The 19,410-nt window shown below is 44.1% G+C and overlaps 1 protein-coding gene across 3 annotated transcripts in view; it reads right to left on the bottom strand.

Moving 5' to 3' along the window:
- The window catches only part of PTPRM (protein tyrosine phosphatase receptor type M), a 748,579-nt gene that overhangs the window by 56,622 nt on the left and 672,547 nt on the right, over positions 1-19,410 (bottom strand). For all 3 annotated transcript variants that reach the window (XM_082641116.1, XM_082641117.1, XM_082641118.1), the window contains one exon: positions 5,127-5,224. In XM_082641116.1, coding sequence (XP_082497242.1) covers positions 5,127-5,224 — 98 coding nt within the window. The remainder of the gene's footprint in view (positions 1-5,126; positions 5,225-19,410) is intronic.

Raw genomic sequence — 19,410 nt, forward strand, 5'->3', positions numbered from 1 at the left:
GAGCCTGTGGGCTTCCATTTATGGCTGAACTTGAACCCTGACTCCCCTCTTCTGCTGCACACTGTTAGCTGAACTGTCCACGGTTATTTGTCAGAAAGAATAGTTTCCATCAAAAATATCAACAGTGGCCACCCTGTATGGGATGGGTCCAAGTGCCTGATGGAAGGAACAGAGACCACCACTGCCTGGCCTTTTTATTTGCTATTATTCCAAGGTAGGTAACTCGGAATGAAACTGCATTCCAGCAAAAGGTGCCATGTCCAACAGACATGAAGGTTTTTTACTATAGTAATTATATAGCACAATCTTCCTTTGACCTGTTAGCCAAAGACCATGCTGTCCTGATTTTTCCTTAAAGGAAGAGGGTTTATCATATGAAAACAGCTCACCTCTAGTTGAGACAGGCTGGGACCTGGGACCCTTTGTTGCAGTGCTTGCACCTGGACACACGTCTCTTCAAGCAACAAAATACAAAGAAACTATAAGGGACTAAAAATAACTGTGTGCATGCACAGTTGGGGCAAATTCTGGACAAAAGATACAAAAAGACCAGAAACACTCAACTGCCACTTCTGAAGAGCCAGGAGCAAAAACAGGGCACATGCCCCCTGCACACACCACCACCAAAGGGGTGGGTAAACCCCTTAAGCCACGCCTCTGGCCCGACCCCTGGACACACCCCTAACCTCACCCCATACAAGGAACCAGCTCGCCCTGCCTTGGGAACAAGCATGGGAACCTGTTACCTGTTTTCGCTTCCCCCTGCTGCAACACGGGCCCCAATAAAGCCTGGCCTGAATTTCTTGTCTGGCCTCTTATCAATTTCTATTGATTAAGGAGGCCAAGAACCCTGGTTGGTAACACAATCACTGAGTCCTGAGATAGCACACTTTGGAATTTCAAATAAGCAAAAAATACACGTGTGCCTTTATTTTAAAAAAATCCAGTAGTAGTTGTTATTTTAAATAATTATCTACTTTTCAAAATAATTTATCTTGGGATTATTTTAAGTGAGCTCTGATGCAAATATGTAAAATCTGGTAAATAACTTTCAAGGAATACAGTTACTGGGAAAGCAAAGCAGTGCAAAGCAGTCTCCACATCTCTTTGCTCCTTATCATACTAGGGGCAGTCAACAAGATTTGTGAGATGAGTGAAGATTCAGGATGAATCATACATTTCAGGGGAAGAAACAGATAAAATATTTAGCGTAGCTGTTTCACAGTTAACCTAGCAGATGCTAACTACTCTCTAACACTAAGAGGGAAGAATTCGCATTCATTCACTTTGTTGGGCATTTCCTGAATGCCAGGAGGGAGAGACCAAAAATCTGTAAGGCTGTCTCCTCCCTGAAAGGAGCTTGCTTTCTGGGGCAGTTGAATTTTTTTTTTTTTCCTCCAGTGGTCATTACTGCTTTCATAGCAAAATACTGATTTGGGGTGAAAAAAGGTAATTTATAGATACCACTGTAGGTCTTAGCTTTGCTGGAGAAAATGTAAGGGTTACATTAATGTCCATGTTTACGTAGTCCTCAGAATGGGGTGGGAGCTTCTCTAACCACCTGACACGTAGAAACTCATTTAATCTTTACAAGATCCCTATGAAGCAGGTGCTATGACATCTCCACCGCCCACGTGAGGGGTTGGTGGTGGGGAGCTCAGCGACTCCCCCTCCCCACTTCCAGCCAGCTCCCCGGCTCTCACCATCTCCCAGGAGACAGAGAATTGAGAGACGGAAATGGTTTTACACTGTTAGTATGTAAACTAGTGCTTTGTAAGCTTTTCTCCTTTACATTAATGGGCCCATAGCTTCTCCCCACTTGTCTTGTCACTTTACTAATATCCTTTATTCTACAGAAAATTTTACATTTTAATAGTCAATTTTCCCCATCCTTTTCTTAACGTGTTGAGCTTTTGGTATATTTGGAACGCTCTTAAAACAAAGGCCATAAATATTTTCCCCCATATTTCCTTCTAAAAGTTTTAAAGTATTTAAAACTTTTGGTCTTTATTTAGTATTCATTTATGGGCTTTTTTTTTTTTTAATCCACATGAATAATCAAATGTCCCAGTTCAACTGATGGAAAAGCTCATGCTTTTCCCACTAATTACACATTTTCCCACAAATGCCTACATCGACATCTGGGCTCTCCTTTTTGATCTGTTGGTGTATTTATTTCTTCCTAATTTGTGTTATCTATAATTTTCCCTTTTGCTATGCCCTTTTCTGGTTTTGATATCAAGGTTATACTAGCCTCTTAAAATAAAATGGGGTAGTAGTCTTTCTTTTTCTCTTCTCAGAATAATTTTTATAAGATTTGAATTACCCATTCCTTGACTATTTAGCAGAATATACCTATAATACGTTTGGGACTAGTGCTTTTCCATGGGTCACTTTTTTTTTTTTTTTTTGCGGTACGCGGGCCTCTCACTGTTGTGGCCTCTCTCGTTGCGGAGCACAGGCTCCAGACACGCAGGCTCAGCGGCCATGGCTCACGGGCCCAGCTGCTCCGCGGCATGTGGGATCCTCCTGGACAGGGGCACAAACCCGTGTCCCCTACATCGGCAGGCAGACTCTCAACCACTGCGCCACCAGGGAAGCCCATGTGGGTCACTTTTTAACTATAATTCCCTTTTTAAATAATGATTGTCTCTTCAGAATTTGTTTCTTTTCGAGTCAGTTTTGGAAAATCATATTTGTCAAGAAAATTACCTACTTTATCTAAATCTAAATGTATTGTTACTCATATTATCTGTTACAATAAAAAATGTATCCTATTCCCAATATTTGTTACTTTTGATTTCCTTTCTTCTGATTGTCATATATTTGTCAATTTCATTAGTCTTGCCACAAAACCTTTTTGATTATGGTGATTTTTATTATTGTTTCTTTGATTTTTATTTAATAACTTTCTGCTCTGCTATTATTACTTTTTTTCTTTCTTTAATTGTACTCTGTTCCTCATTTATCTTCTTGAATTAGATGCTCAGTCTTCTAATAACAACATTTAAGAACATATATATATATATATATATATATATATATATTTTTTTTTTTTTTTTTGGGTACCATTTTCTTTGAATCCGACACATTTACTAAATGATGCTTCATGATTCACAGTTCTAAGTATTTTCTGAATTATATTAGGGCGTTTCGCTTTGACCAGTGAATTAGTGGAAGCACTTTCTCACCCAGAGCCTAAGTGAAGACCCATTTGCTTCTGTGTCATTTCCCTGTTCTGGTGCCGGGCTGGCTTCCCTCCCTGACTGCCCCCTGCAACCTCTCCCTTTGCCTTTTCTCTGAGCATCTATCATTTGTGGGTCTAGGTTTTAAGTGGCCATCTCAGTTCAAATCCTTAGCATTGCACATGTCCAAGGTGTTACCTCCTGTTCTTGGTGGGCTTTAAAACTCAAGATCCAAGCTCGTGAGACCGAAGCCCTCCCACCCTCTCACTAAGACCTATGCGCACCATGGTGCCTGTCCTCCAGCGGGCAGCTGCCGGGCCCACCCTTGCTGTGGTCTCTCGTCCTCACTTTCTGGTCTCTAGTAGTTTACTTTCTTGAGAGCTAAGCTAAACACTTTTAACATATATGTTTACATATACATTTATATTTAATATTAAATACATGAAAACACATTTACATTTTATCTAGAATTTCTAGGTGTTTGTAGGAGGAGGATCTTCAGGTTATTGATTTGCCATTTGCTAGGACTGTAAGTACCTCCCACTTCTTAATGTCTCTCTTCTTCCCGGTTTGTGCTTCCTGATACCTTCTGAAAATCCATATTTTTAAACAGATGTATTGAAGAAGTATAACTGATGTACAAAAAACCTCATGTGCACAATTTGATGGGTTTTGACACATGCAGATACCCTTGGTACCACCACGACAACCAAGGTTACAGACAACATCCACCACCTCCAGTGGTCTCCTGTGTGCCTTTGCTCTTGGTGCATGCCCGTGTGTGTGTGTGTGTGTGTGTGTGTATTAAGAGCACTTATCGTGAGGTCTACCCTCTTAACAAATCAAGTATGCGATGCCTATTGTTGACTACAAGCACACTTTGTACAGCAGATCTCTAGAACTTGTTCATCTGGCATAACTGAAACCTCATACCCACTGAACATCAAGCCCCCACCTCTCCCTCCCTGCAATCCTTGGCAACCACTCTTGTACTTTCTGCTTCTAAGAGTTCGACTATTCTCCATCATTCCTATGAGTGGAATTGCGCAGTCTCTGTCCTTCTGTGACTGGCTTATTTCACCTGGCGTGATGTCCTCCAGGTGCATCTGTGTTGTAAATGGCAGGATTTCCTTTCTTTTTAAGGCCGACAGCTAATCTTAAGAGACAACCCCTTTATGGTTTCTGCCCCGATATCTCAACTCAAGGCTCATCTCTAGGCTGAGGGTAGATCTCACAATGTCAACCTCTCTAAGAAGTAATGGGTCCTCCAGCAGAACCATAGAATTGGGCCCACTATTCAACAAAGCAGTTACACCTTCTCGTTTTAAGATTTCCCTTTGGAAAGAATCCTGTCGCATCCCACGACCAAGATCTTAATTACTCAAGAAATTTCTGGTTAAATAAAAATAGCTCCTCCGTAGTCAATACAGATGAAGTAACCCAAGACCTTGGGGTGGCGGGGGTGGGGTGGGGTGGGGGGTGGAGGGTGGAGGGTGGAGGGGGGCGGAGCGTGGTCTCCACTTTACTGGTCAGGAAAGGGAGGAAAGGAAAATCTAAGCCAGAGGAGATGCTGGATTTCTAAGCCCAGGATTGACTCCAGGCCTGCTGGCTGTTCTCAGAGTGGATTTCCCAGAGGTGGGGAATGCAGTCCTGTCTCCTGGGGACTCCCATTGTGTTCTGACACCCAACAACCAGCATGCATGCTTCGCCGTGTTTTTGTGCACTCAATATAGCCGGATAACAACTGCTTTTAAATCTTGAGTGCCTTTTCTGTCTGTTGCTATCACAACAAATGAAAGCAATTCAGGCTATGTTTACTGATAATTTATAAGCAAGCAAGAGGAGGAGCCGTGGTAGCTGATATTTTTGGAAGGACACACACTGCTTCCAGAGCTGGCTAAGCAAGGAACAAATGACCAGGAGGCGGAGAGGACCACTTACCCTCCCCACTTCCACCAGGTTGGTCACCATGATGATGCTCGCTGTGTTTTCATGCCACACCATCCTCCAGAAGTCATAGATGGTCTCTTGCATTGGTCCTGCAGTAAAACACAGCAGAGACTTTTGTTTTCCTTATGAGTTTGCAACTGGAAAATTTCTGGGGCTTGCAAAGAAATCTATGGACGGCCACAGGCAGTCCCCTTACTTTTCTACGTGGACAGAGCTCTCCTTCTAGTGTTGATGCGAGAGGGTATTCTTCCTAAAACGACACCCTTAGAAATACTGAATTTTTCACTCATGGTTGAATTTTCTCATGTCATCCAGTGTATCTGCTTTTGAGCTCTTTTGCCCTTCTTAAGTGACTGCCGTGAAAGAACGTTATTTCTTCATCATTTAGCTATTTATCTCCATAATACTCAAGAGTGAAATTTAAAAAAAGAAATGGGTACCATTACTCTTCCTGCTAACAACTGGCAGATATCCCGGGAAATGGTATATAGAATGAAATGAGCATCTATAGGAAAAATGGCCTTTTCTTGTTTCTAATATTTTTCTTATTCTGTGCTATCTGTCAAATTAATCCTTTTTAAAAATTTCACCTGACTCCTTCAAGCAAGAGAGGAGTTGGATTCAAGCAGTTTTACTTCCTGTCACTGAACGTGACCGGGATCTGCTGCCCCAGCTTTTGGGATCTTAGTATTAAAAAGTTCTTTTTATGGACTGGGAAAAAAAGAGGGAAAATATGGGTTACAAAATGCCAGTGCTATAGATACTGTATAGGTACGGAAAGCTGGAACTTAAACTTTCTTTTAATGCAGATTTTTTAAAAACCCAAACTTGACTTTATGCCCATGCATGTTTGAGGGTCTACATGTAATAGCATAAATCTTTATATGACCAGCAGACATGTGAGGACAGGAGAGGAAGACAACTTCAAAGGCATGGAGAGTCACATTACACGGGGACTCAGACGAGCATTTAGGGATGGGTCGGGACAGCTGTGCTGCTGTATCTGGACACTGCAGATCACTGGGTCTGGAGCTCATACATGTGAATTTGAGATCTGCCTCTGGCTCTGAACTGGTTGTGTGATTTGGGGCAAGTTACTTGGGCTACTGAGACCTTTAGTGTCTGCATCTCTCTTTATCTACATACTGATTTCAGGAACACGTCTCAGGGTTATTTTAAGGATTCGTGGAATGAACACACACTTAGGCATTTTACACACAACCAAGCGTCAGAGCAAAACAAGGTGCCTTTACCTTAAAATATTATAAGGAATGGAGGGAGATAAGTTGGAGGTATATTTAAAGCAATTTGGGCTATAAGTTGATCAATTTTTAAGCCAGGTGATGGTTACATGAAGATTCATTATACAATTCTGTCGACTTTTGTACATATTTGAAATTTTCTATGACAAGTTTTTTTTTTAAAGAGATATATTATCATTGAGTGTAGAATTTGATCAGTAAAAACAGAAAGCTTTCTCCATAAATTATTTTGCAGAAATCAGTAGGTTAAGCCATAGGTTAGGAAGAAGAACTTGTAGCCTTCATTTGCCTTACAAAATGAACATTAAGGAATTTAACTCAAACCTTCTAAAGCCCAAGGTAATAAAAGAGTTGAAACTGCAAAAACAAAGACCGAAACAAAAACAAAAAAAAACAAGGTGCATTTAAAGGTATTTATGAATGGTCACTCATTGGCTGAGCAATGGGGGCACAGCCGGGGCACCTTCAGTCATCTCCCTCCCTCTGGACCAATTACCAGTTGGTTCCTGTGTACTTTTTCTTCTTCTTCCTCACTGTCAAGCCTCATTCCCTCCTCTCTGGATTGCAAACATCTATCGTTCCTCCTGCTGCCATGGCTACGCTCTTCCCCTCCCCGTGAGAACCCCTCCAACTGCTGAGCTTCTGCGTCGAGTCCCCTTATGGGACCTTGCACACTGCTCACCATGAAGCTGAGCCTGCCATTTGGCCCCGTCCCTTGGCATGTGCGTGCCATTCTCCTGATGCATAGGCTGAAGATTTCAGTGGCTTCAGTCAAGGTTACAGGGGGCACAAGTAAACATCGGATTCCATCAATCACTAGGCTTCTAGCTTTCGGGGAGAGAGGTGCCTCTGTTGTGTACTTAACAGCTTGTTACTTACTCACAAGGAAAAAATACCGAGTCCATCTTTGTGCAAACAGATAGCCTTCCCAATGTGACCCTGAAACACAGGGCTGACACTTTCTGCTTCCTTCACTAGATGCACAGGCCTGTGCCACCTACTCTGAAACTTCTAGAAACAGTTCTGATGACAAGGGCTACCGTGGATGAATCAGATGTCCCAGCATGGCGGACGGCGAGTGCCTTCAGGGAGAAAGCCCCCTCTCCCCTCTATGCCCAACAGAGATATGCACGGCTGGGGGCAGGTTCACTTGCCCTTTCTTGGCTTCAGACCCTGCTGTGATGACTTGTCTCAAGTTCCGGGGGGTGGGGGCGGGTGGGGAATGTGGCTGTCGCGGTACTGCTCTTTCCTTAGTGCCTGTGGGGTACCCAGCACATAGCAGCTCAATGAATAAATGAATGAATGAATAAGTCTGTATGCATCAGGATAAACCACATTATTTACTATTACACTGTTATATTAAGTATAAAAATATTAAGTAATGTTAATAGATAATATGAGTCCGTTTCTTGGCGTATTTCAGAGATTATCTGTAGAAGCTTGAAAGCACATTGCTTTTACTCCTTCCCGATTCATAGAAAGGAGGGCATCTTTTGCAGGAGCCTCTTCAGAATGAGCGTGATGGTCACCCAGTCCACAGAGCGCCGCTGGGCAGTGCTGCAGGAGCTGGTCCCAACCACTAAGCAGATGGCTCCTCTGAGGCCCCCTGCCCCGAGGCGTTGCCTCCAATCTTAACTCAACCCATGATCCCGAGCCAGAGTGCAATCCTGGCTTCCACTAACTGTTCTCCGTCGAAGGCAGTGGTTCTCAACTCTGGTTGCATATTACAATTACTGTGGAGCTTCTAAACAATTCTGATGTCCTAACCCAAGAGACTCTGCATTTATTGGCCGGGGCCGGGGGCTGGGTCCCCTGGGGAAGGACCACAGATCTTCAGCATCGGGACATTTGGCTCCACCTCCGACCTGTCATGTGGTCTCCTAAGGAGGTGGAACTGTGGAACACCCAAGATTTGTAGGTTTTGAATTTACTGAGTAGTCTAAGCCGTACACAAGCTCTTTGAATCAAGAAATCCCAATTCTTTCTGATTTAGAAGGAACTTCCCTCATAAAATATTATCTGGGAACATGGCTGTGCCATTTTACCAAGGGGCAAAGTGGTAGTTAAGGTGACACAGGTTTTTTAATGTTTACTTAACTACGTTTGGGTTATCTTTAAAATAAAGGGCATTTATAAGAATTAGAGGCTCACTTGGGTGATGACAATGATCACTAAATCATCATTTAGTCTTGATGATTTTCTTACCCATTGACCTACACTAAAAAAAAAAAAAAAAGATCAGGAGAGAAGAATGCATTAGGTGAGGGTCTTTTTAGTGCTAAAATTAGGACAGGTATCCAGAAGAACTAAAACAGTTTGGGGCTAAGATCTGAAAATGAATTTGAACACAAAGATTATTCTAAGTTGATCTGAGAAAGAAAAAACTGGTGCTAGAAAAGGTCCCCCAGCCTCCTTCCCTGACCCTCCCTGTGCAGTTTTGCCCTGTTCTTCCTGTTCCTTGTCCCTTGTCTCTTGCCTCCTTCCTGGGTGGCACCATGTGCTGTTGGATGTGAGCGTGGTCCCCTCCTGCACACCACTCAGCTCCTCCCACACCTGGTCCCACATCTGGGGCAATTCAATGATGAAGCTGCTCAGGGTGGGCACTGGAGAGTCTTATCTTGGCTGATGATTCAAGATATTTTCATGAATGTTCATTCAAATCTTGTTTTTTTGGAGGGGGAAACACAGAAGAAGGCAGGAACCCAAAGGTAAGGTTTTTAGTGCAAAATTTGTCAATCCTGTTTTCCTCTTCTCTTCAACATATTTCAAATTATTTCCTGAGACCCGAATACATTATGATTCAGAGATACACGTCTCCAAACAAAATCAAAAAGCACACTGGAGGCTGGGGCAGGATGACCTCATTGACACCATGTGGTTTTAGCAGCTCCTGGTGGCGTTGGATGACTGTGGCCATTGTGAGCCAACACCGAGAGTCTCCAGATGCGTGCCTGGTACACAGGGCGCTTACTCTCAGTCCCATACTGTCGCTGGGCTGAAACTGGGGGAGGACCACCTGAGGAGGCTAGGGATGTATTCCTAGCCTTTGATGTCTGTCTCCCAAAAGCTGGAAAACACCCTCAGCATGGGGAGAATAATCCATGGAGAGGTCACTGGAGAATGCTCTTAGGGTGGACAAACAGCTAAACTCCTAAGACAAGGAAACAGCAGGCAAAGGATGCTGTGAACCCCGCTCCCTCTGGCATGAATGGTTGCAATGACAGCCCCGGAAGGTATCTGATTTCTGCAGTTGCTGGCTGGGTGCGAGCCCCACGATCACTGTGGCCATGCATTTACAGATGTTGGCACACTAGGCGGAAGGTTATTCTCAGCAGCGGTCCCTGGGGGACCGAAGCGTTGAAAAGGTAAGGTCCTGGGCTTCCCTGGTGGTGCAGTGGTTGAGAGTCCGCCTGCCGATGCAGGGGACGCGGGTTCGTGCTCCCGTCAGGGAGGATCCCACATGCCGCAGAGAGGCTGGGCCCGTGAGCCATGGCTACTGAGCCTGCGCGTCCGGAGCCTGTGCTCTGCAACGGGAGAGGCCACAACAGTGAGAGGCCCACGTACCACAAAAAAAATAAAAAAATAAAAAATAAAAGGTAAGGTCCTGAAATTTCAATAGCATCAGGCCAGTACCACATCCCACTTCCCTGACGATCGTCAGCACGCACAGACCTCTCTCTGCTGAGCAGGAGACGGGTGGACGGGTGTTCTTACACCACCCAGCCCTGGAGGAGCAGCAACAAAAAAGGGCAGAGAGAACTAGAGCAGAATGAAAACAATGAAAAGCCGTGAAAAGGGTAAGTGAAAGACATTCAAGGATGGTTCTACTGTGTAAGACCAGTTCTCTAGTTCATGGCAGTGGGAGATATTAAAAATCATAATTTCAAACCTCGATAGATAACTCCCACCCCTCCTTTTCACATTCTCACTTCTATACAGTATGTTTTCTGCGTTAGAGCCACAGGAAGCCAAGGTCCTTGGAGCTCATGGTGGCGTGTGAGAGTTTTTGGAAGGGAAGAAAGGGTACAGATACGAATTGGTATTCCACTGTAAACAGGATAATTCCTAACTTCTTTTGAGCTCTTACTATTTCCCAGGTCTCCTTTGAGTGTTTTACATGTATTATGGCATTAATTTAAAAATCACAACCTTATCTGATAGGTGCTACTCTTCCCCCATTTTACTGAAAGGAGACTGAGGCAGAGAGAGGTCAGCAAAGTTGTCCACGGGGTGAGGTCTAACCCCACTAGTCACACTGCCGCCAGGTGAGCATCCAAGGAACTGGGAAGGGCCCTACCTGACAGGTGTGTGTGTACAAGTCATCACGATCCCGGCAAGAGTAGAAGAGAAGGAAAGCCATGTCAACCACTGAAAACCACCTTTTTAAATGCCTTTTTATATGAGATCAATTTCCCTCCTTTAAGCCTCCCATGGTCCCACTGCTATAGAATAAAGGCCAAGTTCGTGGGCACGTCCTCTCCCAAGGCCCCTTCTCCGCAGCCTCAACCTCGCCTGCATCTGAGCATTTCCAGAACCCAGCACGTCCTGGTTTACTCCCTCCGTTTTCACCACAGCACCCCAAGCCACGTGCCCCCTGAATGACCAGCGTAGCCTCACCCTCGGGATCCCCCAGCCTGTTCTCCCCATCTCAGCCACAGCTTGCCTCTGCAAAACATTACTTTCCTGCTTAAAAATCTTCCAAGGGGTCTCCATTGAGTAAAGCCCAGATTCCTTAATGAGGCAAATGTGGCCCCGCACAGCCTGTGCCTGGACCGGGTCTCTAGTCTCGGCTTTTGCTGTCGCAGGTGCCACCTCCCTGGGATCCCTGCGACGATCCCCTGCCAGGACCCGTCCGAGCTTGCTTCATTCATTCTTATCCCCTTCCTGGCCCCTGGTGGGAATCTGAGTGTGCGACCCATATCCACGGGTGAGCACTTAGCCTGCTCTGTGCCAGGCACCCTGGGAGGGATGGTGAGGGATGCAAAAGTGGTAACAGAACTATAGCCCCTGCTTTCCAGAGGCTTGTGGCCGTATAAGGTGGAGATAAGGCAAGAACACCTCACACTCGCATATAAAGTGCAGTGAGGTCGGCGTCCTGAACTTCAGCTGAGATGTGCACACCTCTGCAGACACGAGGAGATTTTCCAAGGGGGACATGGGTAGTTTCCAAGGTAGTAATTTCTAGACACTTAGTGCCTTTATGGACTCTGCCCAAACTGATCTCCCTGAGGAGTTCCAGAACAGTGGTCTCTCTCCAACTTGACAAAGCCCTCACTCATCTTAAATGTTACTATGGGGCACTGCCCCGGTGAAAAGACCTGCAGGTGTGAAACCAAGGGATGGACTGAAATACTGACCCTGGAAACTCAAAGCGCTTCCTGACTTCCCTTATGAAACATACTTATATAAAGGGAAAAATCGGGTGTTAAAAATGGGGCGTTTTGGTTCATCCTGAGATGCTCTGAATTCAGACCATCCAAAGTGGTAGAGGCTGGTAACACTTATTCTTTTAACTGGAACTGGGCTGTTCTGTAGGACAGCCAAGTTTTCCTGGATGCAAACCATGGATGAAAGTTTCATGTGTTTTCTTTCAGATTCGGTGTGCTTTAATCTGTAAGGTGGTTAAACTCTATTTATTGCACATCATAAAATATTTATTCTCATTATATCAATCCTCATTTTATCTTAGAAAATAATTAAATAGCGCCTATCTCCTATTAACAAATAAACGTATATAAACCTATAATGAAAACTTTAGATAGCAACTTAAAATGTTCAAAGGGGGTACATGATTTTTTCAAACTTCTTTTGGGGATTCACAAGGGAAACCATTTGCAGACCACTGTCAGCCAGTGATGTATGTCTACAGTAGTCAACGTCAGGAAGAGACTGTACTTCTTCCTGCAGTGGTGGAGTGCAGAGTGGATGTGACTTTGGCGGGAGGAATGAGGGGGGCAGGTCCTCTGGGTGAAACATCCAGTAGGGGTGACTTAGTGCCACCTGAGTGGGGAAGGGACACGTGGGAGCCATCTTGAGACAACATGCGAAATTTTTACAAGAATTGTGGGTTCAGACTTTATGAGTAGTAGAAGAAGACATTAAAAACACAACTAGGGAGCAATCTTTTAGACTGAAAGCCTACCTTCTAGGAAGAAGGCAGAGGAAGAAGTGTTTGGTTGTCTGAGAGGAGGTGGGCTTGGCCCGATGTGTGACGAGGTATCCACAGCCATAAGGAAGGGAGGAAGGAAGGAAGGAAGGAAGGGAGGGAGGGAGGAAGGGAGGGAGGGGGCCTGGAGGAGGTGGGCCCAGTGGGCTAGAAAGCTGAGCCCAGGTATCAAAAGGTCAAGTCCAGAGGGAGCCCCTGAGCTTCCCGCAGGTGCAGACAGACATCAGTGTCCAGAGTGGAGGGATCTACTCTATTTATTGAACAAAAACTCCCGAGGGGGCTTCCCTGGTGGCGCAGTGGTTGAGAGTCCACCTGCCGATGCAGGGGACACGGGTTCGTGCCCCAGTCTGGGAAGATCCCACATGCCGCGGAGCGGCTGGGCCTGTGAGCCATGGCCGCTGAGCCTGCGCGTCCAGATCCTGTGCTCCACAACGGGAGAGGCCACAACAGTGAGAGGCCCGCGTACCGCAAAAAACCCCAAAAAACAAAAAACAAAAACTCCCGAGAAACAGGACAATGTTGAACATGAACAGTAAAGGACCGTAAACAAAGAGATCATGCTCCATACCAATTAATGAGAGGGAAAGTTATAAAATACTCTAGATATATTAAAAAATATTAATATATTCTGAAGATGGATCCCTGGCATCCACAAGGCTGGTGGAAACCAGCAGTGGAGACATCCAGGCAGTGATGCCTGGAACCCCAGGGCCTGCGAGCAGCGTGTGGCTCCAGGTGGTGATTCCAGGGCAGGAAGGTCACACAGGGCTGGGCAGGGGGACAGGCCCCTGCTGGCCTCACAGCGCCACTGACAGGCTCCCTGGTGCAGAGCAGGGGCTCAGGTGGGCTTCAGGCCTGGGCTGGGCTGGCTCAGGCGCTGGTGGGTCATGGATGCATCGGCTGACCTTTGAATCAGACTGGGGTCGACAGGGTTGCCCTTGGAGGGCAGTTTTGGATGCAGCCGAGCAGGATTTTAGCGCAGTACCATTGCTTTGTCAGCAAAGGAGCTGAGGGCTCTGGGCTGGAAAGTAAGGGGACCTGGGAAACGGGCTGAGAAGGATGGTGGACAATTAAATGAGGCAGGTGGATAAGTCCTCAGGCCAGGTGTGTTTTACATGCACCATCTCATTTATTCAGCATCACAACTATGTTTCTGTCTTACGATGAGACCCAGGCTTAGGAGGCTAAGTGACTTTGAAGCTGGAGTTCCCACCCACATCAATCCAGGTACACTTTGAAAATTTCAGAATGACCCCCAAAGCCTGGGGGCCTTGTTTGTGCACATCAGCCTTTAACTACCTGACATGACTGGATGGTGTGGGGTGCACACCGAACGGCAGAAGCACAGAGGGAAGGGGCGGGGACCCTAAGGGCAGTGCAGCTGCAGAAACTAGGAGTCCTGGCTTTGGGCGCTGGCCGGGCGTAGGCTTGGTCAGGCCCTGTGGCATCCAGCTCACTCCATCGGAACCGAAGACCCCTGATGCTGAAACACCGATGTGGAAAAGAGAGGCCTAAGATTTACGCATTCATTTTCAAGCTCATAAATAAAAGTCACCCTACATTTCTGATCCATTATTGTTATCGTTGTTGCTGGAGATAATCTAGGATAAGTATCATGAAGTCAGTTACTCAACGTTCCAAACATTCGAGGTCCCTTCAGTGGTTTCTGAATAAGTTTTTATTACAAAACTTTAAGTGATTTTTCAGTCTGATGCTTCTATAACACTTACGTTTATAAGTTTACATTTAGTAGCTTTTCATTTTTGCAGTAGTGAAATGTAAAAGGTAAAACATGCCACCATGCTTTACGGACTGCATCTGTCTGGTATGTCACAAAAGTGATAATGGTGACACAGAAAACAGTTGGCTTCTGCATTAATAATTAATAATCCTTAACAATACTTATTTGATAGGTGCATTTGCTCTCCCCTGAGGCTACTTAAGTGAAAATCATGGAATTTTTATGAATAATTTTTGGTTTCAGCTGCAGAAAAAAAAAGCGAAGTTGAGACGGCTGGGTGCACAGGATGAAATTTGCTTATTTTCCTGAATTGTTAAGAATATCCCCCCCGATTCCCATTTGAAAGAAACAATAAAAATTAACTAAAGATTTAGAAGCAAACACTGAGAAATTGTTCCGTGATGGGGAAAACTTGGGAATACTTTATTTAACCTAAATTCAAAAATATAACTGGCAGCATTTTCTAAGGACAGCTCTCATGTGAAACACCCTTTACGTCCAGCATTACAGGGTTAGAATGTTCACCAGTGGAAATTTAATTTAGTGATCAGTCCAGTGGAATTTTAATTTAGTAAAAGAAGAGAAGATTGGCATTGAAGCTATAATGAAATAATGCCTTGTTAGAAGTAGGGTCATACCTAAATAGACATTTCTCCAAAGAAGATATACAGATAGCCAACAAACACATGAAAGAATGCTCAACATCACTAATCATTAGAGAAATGCAAATCAAATCTACAGAGAGGTATCACCTCACACCAGTCAGAATGGCCATCATCAAAAAATCTACAAACAATAAATGCTGGAGAGGGTGTGGAGAAAAGGAACCCTTTTGTACTGTTGGTGGGAATGTAAATTGATATAGCCACTATGGAACAGTATGGAGGTTCCTTAAAAAACTAAAAATAGAACTACCATACGACCCAGCAATCCCACTACTGGGCATATACCTTGAGAAAACCATAATTTCAAAAAGAGTCGTGTACCACAATGTTCATTGCAGCTCTATTTACAATAGCCAGGACATGGAAGCAACCTAAGTGTCCATCGACACATGAATGGATAAAGAAGATGTGGCACATATATACAATGGAATATTACTCAGCCATGAAAAGAAATGAAATTGAGTTATTTGTAGTGAGGTGAATGGACCTAGGGTTTGTCATACGGAGTGAAGTCAGAAAGAGAAAAACAAATACTGTATGCTAACACATATATATATGGAATCTAAAAAAAAAAAAAGGTTCTGAAGAATCTAGGGGCAGGACAGGAATAAAGACACAGGCGTAGAGAATGGACTTGAGGACATGGGGAGAGGGAAGGGTACGCTGGGATGAAGTGAGAGAATGGCATGGACATATATACACTACCAAATGTAAAACAGATAGCTAGTGGGAAGCAGCCACATAGCACAGGGATATCAGCTTGGTGCTTTGTGACCACCTAGAGGGGTGGGATGGGGAGGGTAGGAGGGAGACGCAAGAGGGAGGAGATATGGGGATATGTGTATATGTATAGCTGATTCACTTTGTTATAAAGCAGAAACTAACACACCATTGTAAAGCAATTATACTCCAATAAAGATGTTTTAAAAAAAAAAGAAGTAGGGTCATAAGTGATGACTTAATTAATGACATTAAACAGTGGGTTTTTTCTTTTCTTTTTTTTTTTTTTTTTTTTTGCTTACTACATTTCTGTGGTTCTCACACAATGACAAATCCCTTCTTACACTGGAGTAGGTTTACCCATTGCCTGAGTCTTTTTTTTTTTTTGTAACTTTTCTACTTCTTTTCCTTTTTTATTTATTTTATTTTATTTATTTATTTTTTTTTGCGGTACGTGGGCCTCTCAGTGTTGTGGCCTCTCCCGTTGCGAAGCACGGGCTCCGGACGCGCAGGCTCAGCGGCCATGGCTAATGGGCCCAGCCGCTCGGCAGCATGTGGGATCTTCCCGGACCGGGGCACGAACCCGTGTCCCCTGCATCGGCAGGCAGACTCTCAACCACTGCGCCACCAGGGAAGCCCATCTTTTCCTTTTTTAAATTGAAGTATAGTTGATTGGTGAGCAGGAACTTGCTGAGTACCCTGTTTCTCCTAAATTGGCTCACAAGGTGCTCCTCTTATATATGAAAAAACTAGGCATCCACTGTGTGTGCATCCATTTCCTCTAGGACACACCATCCACATGGTGATGTTTACACCTCACTCATACCATCCCCTAAAATTCTCCTTTCAGACTGAAATAAGAAAGTGTGCCAACATGAACTGTGCAAACATTCATGGTTTTCTCTAGATAATTAGTGTCATGGGATGTCAGTTTCCAGGTGCATTACTAGAACATGTGAAATCCTGACTGGACACCAAAAGGTCATGTCAGATTTAATTACGAGAAAATCGGTATAAACTAAACACTAATGGACAGGCTACATATAAAATCTAAAACAGCTTGGGAAACCTCTGTCTGTAGTATCAGTCATAACCCCTCAACCCTTGGCTCTTTTTTGGTTAATAATCTGACTTTCATCTTATTCACTAAAAATAATTATAAAATACTTAAAAACAATAAAGAATAATATAGTAGGTATTATTTAATGTGTTAATAAAGATAACTTTAATCAATAGCCACTTTCTTCCTAAGAGATACCAGAAACTTCGTATTTAATCGTCACCTTCCCATTCTTTATATTTGTATTTTCTAGTATCTTAATTCCAATAAGAGTTCATCCTATGTTGATTAGTCATTATTATAATTCTTTTTCTGTTGTAAATTTTTATAGCCTTCATAATTTTTATTGTGGTTTTCCTTAATTTATCTTTATAAGGAGAAGTTTGTGCATTTCCACACCACTCTTAACTATGTCTCAAGTCAACGGTAAAAACAGGTAAAGAAGCACCTTTTTAAAAAAAGTAAATTCAAAACAAAATGACTCAAGTATTCTGGATGCCTTCCTCCTTTCTCTTACCCATGATTTTAAGACCTTAAAACAAGAAAATAAATGAAAATAGTGGCTTTGAGATCTAACTTTGTCATAATAGTTTTAGAAGTTTTCTTTTTTCTTAAACAAAAGCTACATGTGTTAAAATCAATTTGAATCAATTTATTTTAATTTATTTTTTATTTTTTTATTTTTTATTTTTTTGCGGTACATGGGCCTCTCACTGTTGTGGCCTCTCCCGTTGCGGAGCACAGGCTCCGGACGCGCAGGCTCAGCGGCCATGGCTCACGGGCCTAGCCGCTCCGCGGCATGTGGGATCTTCCCGGACCGGGGCACGAACCCGTGTCCCCTGCATCGGCAGGCGGACTCTCAACCACTGCGCCACCAGGGAGGCCTGAGGCAATTTATTTTGAATCATTTCAAAATAAAAATCTACAAGATCACCCATGGAAGCCTTAAAATAATTTCTGATACACAAACAGTCCAGCCCCACCCAACACAGACAGGCTGCAGAAACAGGCCAAGAGCACATGTCTTTCCCTTTGTCTCCCTCTGATTTCCCCCTCTGCTCCTCTGTCATCATTATTCTCTTTCCCAGATCACTGCTCAGCCCCATTTTCTCCTCCAGTGGTTTCTTGGCCTTCCAAAGCTCCTCTCTAAAGCATCCTTGTGTGATTCTTATATCAGAAATTGGTTTGGACGAAGCCTCTTGGGAAGGGACTTGTCTGGTCTTTGGAATTAAGCTGTTTTCACTAACATGTAGTCTGACTCTAAGGATGCATCAGAGAGGCCTTCAGGACTCCACGCTGGTGTTCTTTGCTGCTATCGGAGATGGTCAATGTCTGCAAGACTTCAAAAACTGAAGGAAAATATGCTTTCTGCAGTTGACGAGTTAGCTTATTGTCTTTGCAACCCATGTTTGTTTAAAAGTCAACAACAGTGACGATAATTTTTGTACTCTGGAGGGGGATGCAGGATACTGGTGAAAATGTAAGTGGTTCCCTTTGGTACATCCTGGAAGAAGCACTAACAGATGTAGAATGTATTAGCTTTTATGAAAATGACATGAGCATACGCTATACTTGGGTTAAAGCCTGACTACCTATGTGCTTTGTGCGACATGTTTTTGGAATCAATGGAATAACGATAAGAATTTTAGCTAATACTTACTGAGAGGTTGCTGGCAGAGTTGGAATCTGAGCCTCAGCAGTGTAACTTCAGTGTCTACACTCTAACTAACCACTCTGCTCTACTGCCTCTTGCAGGGGAAAAAGCCTTGTCCTAGTTACTGACATAAAACATATTTGTATATGGAAGCAATTTTACGGCCAAATAAAATCTTTAGGTTTCAAAGATTTGACTGTGACCATGTTGCCTAAGCAAAGGAATATTTGTGAACAGAACCAATAACAGGGTGACTCCTGGCAGGACTAGAATGTTCCAAAGCACTTCTGGAAGCCCTATCTACCTAAATGAACCGTTACTTGGATTTTGTTCCTTTTGGACTATACTCAGCCCTCCTCTAGAATCACGCCACCCTAGCAGTTATATAAACATTTCCAGCTTGCAGTGGTGCCCCTGCGAATGGGAATGCAAAGGCTTCTATTATTCTTGACATGGAAACTGAAGGATAAAGGCAGATAAATCAGATTTGAGTGGCGGCAAAGACGAGGCCTCCAAAGAGGAACTTGTGAATAGAAGACAACGGCAGGGTGGTGGGCAGCATGTGGCAAGGGTCCAATCTCAGATACAGAGATGAGATGCATTCCCACTGGTCCCTGATCCCCGCGACAGACTTGATGGAGATACCGCGTGAAGAGCTGCGAGGAGGCGGACGAGAAAGCATTTGCAGCCTCGGGAGGGAGGAACATGACAGATGTTCACATTACAAAAGCCTCTTGCTGGCGGAGTCACAGAGTATCCATCAGGCCTGTCTCCAAAGAGAACCCTCGTGCACTCATCCTGAGTGCTTGTTCACGCTCTAAAGAGGGGCACAGAGAGAAGGCCATCAAGGAGAAAAGAAAGCATGGCAGCCTTCAGAGTGGAGGGGTTGGGTGACCCAAAGGATCTGCCTGCCTTCTGTCAAGGAGAAGCAAAGCGAAGGGGAAAACCTCCCTTCATATGCTTCGGGGGCCACTGCCAGAGAAATAAAAGCTTGCATTACTCACTAT

The sequence above is a fragment of the Mesoplodon mirus genome (genome assembly GCF_964341445.2).
Source record: "Mesoplodon mirus genome assembly, chromosome: 13".
Taxonomy (NCBI): Eukaryota; Metazoa; Chordata; class Mammalia; order Artiodactyla; family Ziphiidae; genus Mesoplodon; species Mesoplodon mirus.